The following is a 10,851-nucleotide window of genomic DNA, read 5'->3' as shown; positions in this document are numbered from 1 at the left end:
ACTATATCTTTATTGAAGATATAGTTATCAACGAACACCATGTCACTGAAATCACGGGAGCTGTGGATGCATTTATTCCACCGAGAATGGTAGTATCCATTAGCTGAAAATAAATGTTAAAACAGCATTACATTTATGTCAGATGAACTCATGTCAACTATAGAAAAACAGAAGGACCTAGATACATTAGTTGGTTACAGTATTAGTGAACTGTCTTGTTTACTACTACTTCTACTAACAATAATAATTCATCATGAAGAATGTTACTGTCAATACATATCTACTCATTTTACATGACGCTTAATTTTATTTACCTGCTCCAGTGAATGCAGACAGCATCAGTATGAGATGAAAACACAAGACCTTCGGCATTGACATTTTCTCTCACTGTGACTGTCCCAACTGAAGAGGAGTCCTGCAATACTTTGTTCATGAGGTGAATATCTGAAACAACCAGCCAATCAGCCTCTGCACATACAAGTGTCAACTGTTGCTAAGCAGTATCCTGTTTTATTTTAGAGCTAAAGCCAGTTACACAATGACTGTTTTCTTCAAGCTTCTCTGCTCATTTTAAAGGTTTAATTCAACCATATTTTATCTTATTTTAAATATTTTAACCAAGTTCATAATGTATGTTTTAAAGTTGGTTGCTACAAATACTACCAATCTGACAAATCTCAACAGGAGCTTATTGAGAGCAACAATAATAATTGCCATCTCAATCATTTACATCAAAGTGTTTTGTTTTCTGCATTGTATTTATTATGTGTAAATTAAATTAAATAGGAGGTCACTGATTGTACTGATTGTAACAAGATCCATTTGTTTAGCATTCAGTACCTTTTCACCTTCCTGTATCTCATAGAATACAATAAAAAAAGCTTAAAGTAACAAAAGAAAATGTTATTGCTATAAATCACAAACTTGTCATTATTTTTCTTTTTTTTTTAAAAGATGGATTTAACAGGCTCGTTGCCAGTACATTCTTCTTTGTATGAAAGTAAGCAGCTTTAGTTTTTCTCAGCTGATTTATAAATTTCTATGAACTATGGTTCATTCTTTAAAAAAAAGTTAACACAGGCAATGAAACAGACTCTTAATTTTGCTGAAAGATTCCATTTCACTGCCTAATGACAGCTACAGATGCACAAATACAATGATGAAAATTCATGTTCGTCACAAAGTTTTTCACTGAGGAGTTATGTGAATATAGTGTTTTATACTGTACGCCAAGTGTCCTCTTTTGAAGTTTAGGACATTTAAAAAAAAAAATCTGTATATTTCAATACTCTATATTTCTGTATGTCAGTACTCTTCAATCCTACATATTTCTTCTCTTTCTACCCCCTTCACTCTTCTTCTCACCTCTTCTTCTGCTTTTTCCACCTCTGCTGACTTTACCACCTTTCACTCTTCCCTCCATTTCTTCCCCTTCTCATTCTTCTTCTTTCTCCACTTTCCATTAATGTTTGCTTGCATAGGGAATTTACAGTTGACCTCCCAAAACTCTCATAAACTTAACTAAAATTTAAATAGCTGTGTTAACAGTTTAGTGCATTTCCTTCATGTGCTGTGTGTATTACTAACACAACAGATTTCAATTTAATGGGTACATACCATGTGCAATTAAGAATATGACAAATACAAAGAATGGTTTGTTGTGTTAGGAGAAACGTGATTTGTGTGAAACCAATAATTATAATTTTTTTGGCTGTAAAACTGGAGATTTTTTCTGTGCAGTGTTTTGAGAAACTGATGTATGTAATTTGGAATGTTATTGAAATTAATAAAATCTTACTATATCTGTTTACGTTTTTAGCTGAATGTGATTAGAGAGCACTGAAGAGTTTGGAAAGAGGTAAAAAAAAAAACTGCACAGCACCTCTTCAAACGGTTAATGAATTCATTGGTTATTTTTCGTTATTATTTTATTAATGTCTTATTCACAAATAAAGGCCATGCCAAAACCATGAATGTTGAAGAATTATTTTATTGAATAGAATGTTAGGGATTAATAGGGAGAGGATGAAGGGGAAATAGGATGATAGTCAGTTTGATCTGGGTGTCTAGTGTTAGTGGCCCGGAGAAACTCAGGTGGGCTGGGTGGTTATCATCTCTGTTAAATGTAGGCCAAGTGATTACGACCCCCTGATGCAACCTGGAAGGGAAGAGTGGATGGGAAGGATGGCTGAATCGATGAGATGGAGGTGAAGGGTGGGTTCGGGAAAACGAGACAAACAGTTCTGTAAGGAGTGGCCTGATATAACATTTTTGGGAATTTAGGTGATTGGTTGAGACCTGGCCCAAACCTTAGTTAACTAGTTAACTCCCTTTATTATCACTATTATCGTCACTATTTTATACAGAAGATGAATGAAAGGATTTCAGCTATTTCAAGAGAAACTTAGCTTTCCTGTAGCTCAAACAGAAGAGCATGTTGCCAACAATGACAGAGTAAAGGGTTCGATTTGCAGGGAAAGCAAGAACTGATAATATTTGTTCCTTGAATGCAATATGTCACTTTGGATAAAAGCGGCTGCCAAAAGCATACATCTAGATATTGGCTCCAATATTTATGTAGGTCATTCTTAAATATAATTTTGTTTTTGATCCTCTGGTCTATTCTATTCTCGTCTGTTCCTCTGTCTTTCAACACATACAGCCATCTGTCTGTTGTTTTATGGACAGCCCCATCTAATAGGCTTTTGAGTGTACCTTGCCTTGGAGCAGTTATATAGAAGACAACACAATATAAAATCACAAGTGAAATCAAAATAGAGAATCTTTATTTGGAGTGTACGTCAGAAAACTTACAAGACCTTGTAAAATTGACTTCAAATTGATTACAACATTGACAGAAAATTCAAAATTTAAAAACAATTTCTACGTTATTTTTTAGCACACAGTAGCACGATTTTTAAGAATGCTATAATATTTGTGGGAAAAGACTTGAATTGATCCAGCAATGAAGCAATGAAGACTATGAGAGATCAAACAGAGAATAACTAACAGTTTATATCAAATAAAAAGTCCATTCTCCAGGTATCCCTCTGGATGAACTGAAAATGTGATGTATTAGCAAAAAGATAATCTACCATTTTAAGCCTTTTCTGTATGTGTTTCAAGCAAAGATGTTGCCTCATTGGTGCATTAATAAAAATATCAGGCATTATTAATGTTGTTAAAGATTACATTGAAGTTTATGTGTCAATGAATCTGTTTATATATAACACCTAAGATGTTTATTGTTACCAGTGTGATGAGTGTCAGAATAACGCACATATCACTGTTTTAAATTCCTCTGGTGTCAAGTGAAACAGGTTTCATTTGCAGGGTCTGTTACACACTATATACACTTTCTTTATAAAGTTTGCTTCCATATCTGGGATGTCAGTTGCAGTTGTTTCCTTTAATCAGGAAGAAAGTTCCAGCAGCGACTCCCAGCAGTCCAAGAGACAGACCCACTCCACAGAACACAGCTGGACCAACACCAGGCACTGCAACATCCACTTCTAGGAGACACACATAGAAACAATTTATGCATTTTTAATAATGTATAATTTTTCAATGTTATATCTCCTAGTGTCAATTTCGTTAACGAAATCTATGACTAAAACTTGACTAAAACTAAAACAGGACAGGTTGACTGACTAAATATGAAAATAAAACTAAAAGTTACATTCGACACAGGACTAAGACTAAATTAAAAATAGCTGACACTAATATCTCCACAATTTCTATTTCATTTTTGGCTGCTACTCTTTCACATCAATGATCAATTTTATTTTACTATATACATATTTGTAATAAATCATCTGTAGAAAACAATTGTGGAAAAATAAATAATAGAAATCAATAAGTCCAGTGATTCTATACAAAACACACACACACTCACCCCATGTTTTGGTCTGAGGTTGATCGAGAGCTACGTGGTTCACAGTGCAGCTGTAAATGTCTCCCTCATCAGGTGTGAACGTCAAACTGGAGAAGATGTTGTAAGTGCCGTCATCTTTTGGGCGATACTGACTTAGACTGTCCCCTGTCAAAATCTCATTGTTTTTAGTCCATGAGACTCTGACAGGTGGAGGAAAGAATCCACTCACATGACAGATGAGGACGTTCTCAACATCCAGCACCACGTCATCCTCAGCATAGATGGAAGTATGAGGTTTGTCTGTAAACACAGGCAGAGGCACGGATTCTGTTATTATTTCAAGCATTTGAGAGACAATTAAAAAAAAAAAAAGTGAAGTTGTTACTAATACACAGTTGTTATATAATTAAATGTAATTCAAATGCATAGCCTACCCATTTTCTCTTGTGGATTTTTATAAGCTTTGATAGCTACGGCTAAGTTTGCTTTGCAGGTTTCTACATTACCAACAGCACTCTGATAAAATCCATCATAGCCGAGGGGATCTGAAAAGTCAGGCTGAGTAATTACTCCTACTCCTTTAATGAAATCTGCATGCCACAGTTCCTCTCCATCCATTCCATACATATTTTCTTTCTCTGTATCAGAGCATCCATTCATATAAAAATCCTCATGAACAACTAAAACAAACAAACAAAAACAAGTATTAGCTTGATAAAACAATACATTATCATCTAGAGTAACATGAGAAAAGTAAATATCGAACGTTTCGAATATGAGATGTATTCATACCGTTTGCACATGCATGATTTTTGATAATGATTGGTAATTTTTTATTCATTATTCTTTTTCATTAAAAATTACTTGAGTATAAACTGTTCACAATTTTTGAAATGAGATTATTCTGTCTCAGCCTTGTCTAATTATAGAATATTATGCTATAATTCAAAAATCAAATATTATTACAGAATTATTATTATTTCATGCCCCAGTCATTTAACCCTTAAGGAAGTATACTACATATCAGTATTTCTTGAATACAGATAAACATGATGAAAATGGTGTCTTTTAATAACTAATGAGAATCCACTGGCTTACCTTTGTTCTCAGAAGAAACAAGTGCAGCAAGCATGAACATAAATACATAGAGCTCCATCTTTCTCAGATCTAAATGGGACAAACACTACACAAACTCTTTTCTTTGTTTGATGATAGCAGGTCTTTACTCCGCCTCATGGCTCATGTAGCAGCCTCATAATCCTCAACCAATCAAAATCATCCCTCGCTCTGATATTCTTGTATCTTGGCAAAACAATTTTTTTTCCTGTTTTACATTTACACAAGTAACCAGCTGCCACATATAGTTTACTTTATATGCATGACTTTTTAATATACAGTTGTAACATGTAGAATGAGTTGCCCCTGCTGATCAGGTCTGCCAAATCACTGTCAATTTTTTAAGAAACTGTTGAAAGCGCATCTAATGTTGGTAGCATACAATGATTGAAGTGGTGTTTTATGTTGTCGATGTTTGTTTTCATTCTTGTACTTTTTATGTAAAGCACTTTGGTTCAACCTCAGTTGTGTTTTAAATGGTGCTATATAAATAAACAAACAAGAAACGTATACATGTAAATGTACAACAACAGTATGCAGTAATGCATGGGTTACTTTTGAGGACAGGAACATTTTAATTAATCTGACTTGTGCATGTTTGTGTGCGTGGGAACAGAGATGAAACCTCAAAATAAGACAACTTAAAATGGTGTCCAGGATTTATTTGAAACAATACTAATCTGCCTAGAGTTTAGATGTCCTCTGTGGGTTTTCTCTGGGTGCTCTGGTTTCCCCCACTGTATAGGACTTACAGGACAGGTGAATTGGAGACTCGAAATTGCCTGTAGGAGTGTGAATATGTATTTTATGGACTGGCCATCTGTCTGAGATGCTGGGATAGGCTCCAGCATCTCCTTTACCATACATAGGACAAGATGTTTGGAGAATGGATAAATGAACTAACATCAACTCTAACTACAATAGTTTTTTTTTTTTTTTTTTTTTGAGTAACCTCTACACATTTTCAAACTGCAACATCATTTTAATGTAATCACCATAAATCACAACAAGTAAATTAATTAAATGTTACATTTCCTGCACGTTTCGCTTTTGTGTTTATAGTTTTAAAAAATGTATACATTTTCTTGTATCTTAGCTACCACAAAACCAATATTTTTCAGCAAAACCATTGGACAACACTGTAAGCCTTTAGGAAAACCTGAAATTATGTAAAGCTGCCACAGACCTTATTCATAACAGCACCATCTTTGATTTAGATTTTTGACATCTCGTCAGTGGGCTGTACTGTTAATTAATGTGTTTGCGGATTGTTCTGCTGACAAAAACTAAAAATATATCTTTCCAAGAAATTTCAGTAGACAAAAAACTCCAGACAACATGAGATGTTGAAAATTATAAATGATCTAGGAGCTTTACACAGCTTTGTAGAGTGGACACTATTAAAAACAAGGTAAGTCTATCCCTCACAGCCTCGCTTTCATATCTGTCATGGCGCTGCTCTGAATAAGGTCTGTTCTGTACATTTACTGTCATTTTAATTTGGACCTTTGGCCACTAGATGGCATTTTGAGTTTATGCCATTACATAATGAGTCATATTGCTTTTCTGTTCAAGTTAGTTATCATTTGTGCATATGTTTGATTTTGCTTTCATTTTTTTATTTACATTATTTTAGCACCACTGTTTCAATTGGGAGCTGAACGACTACTCTGTTTTTAGTGGTTTGAGAAAAAAAATGAATCTTGTGTTATCTGCCCCTGATCCCTGTGTATCTTTTCTCTGCATTTGGATGCAAACTCTGCAAGCCCACTTTGATTGTGTAGTGGACACTAACACAGTTGGGTGACACAAGAGCTGTGTGCAGATTTGAAGGCAGATGCCTTCATTTCTAATGATCTAAAATAAATTAAGGAACTTTAAGAATCATGCAAACATTAAATTACTATGACCCTTATGTCTCATTTATGAATTTACTGTTTTACTTGAAATACAGGCTACATCAAAAACTAAACAGATGATGGTATTTTTGTAGGCAGGATGTCATGCTAGATTCAGAGATCCCTTCCTGTTTTGAACATACATCTTATAATGCACCTAGACACATCATCAGCAATGTTACCTGGAGTCTAAGGGTGCCTCAGGTCTTTCAACAATCATACACCCTTGCCCAGGTGACCCAGGCGACCCGGGTGAGGTTAATCAAGCCCCGGCTTGTGTCCAGGTACTGCATCACTACCCCACCAACAGCTCTCCTCTCCTGATCTACGGCCACCTTGACACAACTTTTGCTGCCTCAGTGCCCAATACGTTGTAAGCCCTGCAGAGGGAATGGCCTGCAAACTCCTCTGCGCCCCACCTTGATGGGCTCATTTTTCAGGTTTTTGCACACAGCCAAGCTTGTCTAAACGGTAAGCCTCATTCAGTGAAACTTGAGATGTGCATTTTCTGCTATCAATCAGTTCACCGGGAATGTCTATGCACCATAAAGAAAGTAATGAGTGAATTCAAGATATTTGTATTTTCACATTGGGTAACATTTAAATGTTTCAGTGCGACTGGTAATGGTCTTATTCCCAAATCAACAAAAAAGTAAGGAATAATTGACTCTGGGCCATTGAATTATTAGAAAAATAATGCAGTATCCCTATCCCTGAGGTGGTGATGTGGCCATGGCACGTAGCGCACCTCAAGTGTGCATTATTTTTTCTAATAATTCAACGGCCCAGAGTCAATTATTCTGCTTATACTACAGTTACCACACCTCAAGACACTGTTCAGATGTTTTATTCCGGACATTTGTCACGTCCTTAAATGCTCTTGGGTGTAGGACTAATTCCTTAAGCATTTTATCTAGCCTCCGTTGCTAATTCCAAAACATCATTTTAGAGCTAGTAATGGAGGCTTTCACTTTTTATTCTATTGTTTGTAATATTTAGTTGCTTTGGTCAGTGTTTTTGTGATTTTTTTTCTTTTTTGCTGTTGAAGGCTAATTTGGTGAAGTGATAAGGAACTGCAATGCAGTCAAAACCTGGAACTACTTTAGCTGTGCGTTTCCTGAAAAATAATTGCACACCTTAGAACATTTGTCATATATATATATATATATATATATATATATATAAAATATATTTGAGAAATTAGAACAAACTCTGCCTTCTGAAGGGGTGGTGTTTTCTGGGAGGACAAAGCTGGCCAAAAAATGGGTGCCATGATGACTAACAGAGTTACACCTCAGCCCTCGATGACCACTGTAGTAATCCAGGATAATGCAGGATCCCCAGTAGCTGCACAAACAACTTGATCAGTAACAATTTACTTCAGCTATAAGTGTTAAATTTACAATTGCCACAACTCAAAGTCAGAGCTTAGAGAAATTCATATCCCACTGGTCATTATGACAAGTAGTGTTCATGTGCATTCAGCTCATAAATAAGATTGCTCTGACATGAATGGAATGCACAATAGTTGTCATTACAAAACGGATAGTTACAGTTGCAGCTACTGATTGGTATATTAGTATTACTATACTATACATATTACTATATTTACTTTATTCAGTGTACAATTCTCATTGTGGATCAATATTTTTGTGGCATAGTGTATACCATTAACAAATTAATTAAAAAAAATTAAGAAATGTTACAGTTTTATACAAATGTGTGATGTAAATGTAAAATCTTAAATGTATAAAAAGAATTCTCTTTTTGGGAAACCCTGTGTTAAAAAAAAATGTGTGGAACAAATGTCATAATTGTATTGTAAATTACAGTAATATTAATGTTTATAATTTGTTGAGTATAATAATAACAATAAGCTATGTAAATATTACTGAAGCTTTAAAACTGATAAAAAATAAATGTTTTTAAACTTAAACATGCAGATGTGCCATTAAATTATTGAAATATTTACTTAAAATCTTAGGGGGTACTAATTATTAAGTAAATAATTTAGGTCAAAGGGGTTCGGCTGACAAAAAAGTTTGAAAACCCCTGTTCTAGCGGAAGAATCTAATGATCTAAAAATACATTTTTAATGAAATTTTGTGTTGTTAATATTTTTTTAAATAGTAACCACTTCATAAAAGCAATAAAATTACAAATATGGTATTCAGTCTTCAGGGTTTTTTATGATAAAATAGTCCATCAAACCCATTCAAGTAAATATTTCTTCATTCACTACAATTTCTTAATTGTACTAAATGACATAGGCCTTTTTAAGCCAATCACTGACAATAGCTCACATATGCACAAAGGTGATAACTGATCTTTAGTTCCTTCTAAAAAAAAAAAAAAAACACATTTCAGATGCTGCAACATCACCTGTTTCCAGGGTAAAGTATGATTGAAATGATAAAAGCTCAAGATCCGAAATAATTTACAAACCTGTCTTTTAGAATGTTTCAGGTTATTTATAAGTTAGTTTAAACATTGTTATTGTTGTTGTTTTAAATCTTAAATACATAAATTGAAAGTTAGTATTCTGAAAAGTAACTCAAAGCATGCTGAGATGCCAAGAGTTTGTTTTTAAATGATGTTTTATTAAGAAAGTTCAAGAGGAACACATTCAAATGATCTACCCAATCAGCATGAGAGGAGGCTGATATATAAATAGCCGACTCACCTATGTTCCTCAACAGTTTTTCTGCATTGGACCTGCCCAATTGTCACTATGTCCGAGACTGAACTCTTCCCATCTGATGACGAGTCCCTCTTTTCTCTGGATCCTCCGCCGCATTCTGTCGGCCAAAGGAGTACTCGCTTTCTGTCTGACACCGCAGTTGAGCCTCCAGTGGATGTCGGCTCGTCCGATATTCTCCCCATACACCAAGATGCTGAGGCCTACCCTCGCCCCCACCAACAAGACAACTGCCATCCTATTCATGGTCTTCTCACACCTTGGCCCATCCAACAATCCCTATAATAGAGAAACGGACAGTGTTAGGATTGTGGCAGGCACTGATCAGTGCAGATGTCCATTTCTGGACAGCATCAAGTATATAGTATCAAGTAAAATCCTTTTCCGCTATTAAGGTACAAGTGGCCATCACTACCCTGAAGGGTACCATTTTTTACCAAAATCACAAATAGGAATGTAAGAGTAACTTCAGTCGTAACCACTTTAGTCTCTTAGTGTGTACTGGACAGGTTCAGTCAACTCAAATTTTGATTTACAAAACTCTTTGAACGTGTGGTGGCCTATTAAGTCTTGAGGCCTCTGAATAAAAGTCTGGGGACTGCAGCACTTCTTGAAGTTCCACACATGCAGCAAGATCAAAGCCATTTATTAGATGATATGTAAGAAATGCATAATTTGTCTCTTTGAAAAAATAAACATCTAAAAGAAATTAACATCCAAAATTCTTGCTGCACTGACTGTGGCAGTTGATTTTTTTTTCTCTGCATTTCACAATGAAGGTAAAAAGGTTCTCTCTAAACTGCTGCAACATCTCGTTCATGTCATTGGGACATTCTTCCTCAAGCAGAGGCAGAGAATCATCAGCTGTAGTCCGTTGTAACACAGTACGTTTATGCTTTCGGTAAACATGACATCTAAAGGACAGAGAAAATGTTCTCTGACTGTCATTAAGACCACAAGTTATTGAAATATTTGCCTCATGTACATGAATGAGACCATGTGCTGGATTAATTTGACAATTGTGAATGTTCTCCAAGAGCATTAATAGCAGCACAACAGGTGGGGCATTTTTGCAGATGTTACTGTAAGAGGTTTTTTACTCATAAATGTGGTAGGTAGAGGCTTGTCACAATTCACAGTAAGTTTTTATAGGCTTAGATCTCTTTGTGGAGAAATTTGTCGTTTCGCAAAGAAAAAAGTCTTTCGAGCGCACGAAAATCAATTTTGCATTTAAAATAAGTTTTTGGATGTGTGCAGACCTTCTC

The 10,851-nt window shown here is 35.2% G+C and overlaps 1 protein-coding gene across 1 annotated transcript; it reads right to left on the bottom strand.

Annotated features, from left to right (window-relative positions):
* Nucleotides 1–2,953: 2,953 nt before the first annotated feature.
* LOC107668424 (mamu class II histocompatibility antigen, DR alpha chain-like) lies at nt 2,954–5,078 on the bottom strand. Its single transcript, XM_016460292.1, has 4 exons — nt 4,973–5,078; nt 4,309–4,554; nt 3,896–4,174; nt 2,954–3,512 (listed from the first exon to the last, which is right to left on the bottom strand). Exons 1-4 carry the CDS (start codon nt 5,028–5,030, stop codon nt 3,391–3,393), a joined length of 705 nt encoding a protein of 234 aa, XP_016315778.1. The 5' UTR covers nt 5,031–5,078; the 3' UTR covers nt 2,954–3,390.
* Between the last annotated feature and the right edge of the window lie 5,773 nt (nt 5,079–10,851).

This window comes from Sinocyclocheilus anshuiensis, unplaced genomic scaffold, assembly GCF_001515605.1.
Source record: "Sinocyclocheilus anshuiensis isolate Anshui unplaced genomic scaffold, SAMN03320099.WGS_v1.1 scaffold20522, whole genome shotgun sequence".
Lineage (NCBI taxonomy): Eukaryota > Metazoa > Chordata > Actinopteri > Cypriniformes > Cyprinidae > Sinocyclocheilus > Sinocyclocheilus anshuiensis.
This window is presented reverse-complemented; position numbering and strand designations above follow the sequence as displayed.

What these genes read in the sequence shown, in the direction of transcription:
- LOC107668424 (XM_016460292.1), bottom strand. Translation starts at nt 5,030, where the DNA reads ATGGAGCTCTATGTATTTATGTTCATGCTTGCTGCACTTGTTTCTTCT. An exon ending in TGTTTCTTCTGAGAACAAAG is followed by an intron (nt 4,555 to 4,972) that starts GTAAGCCAGTGG and finishes TGTTTGTTTTAG; the next exon opens with TTGTTCATGAGGATTTTTAT. An exon ending in AAATCCACAAGAGAAAATGG is followed by an intron (nt 4,175 to 4,308) that starts GTAGGCTATGCA and finishes CTGTGTTTACAG; the next exon opens with ACAAACCTCATACTTCCATC.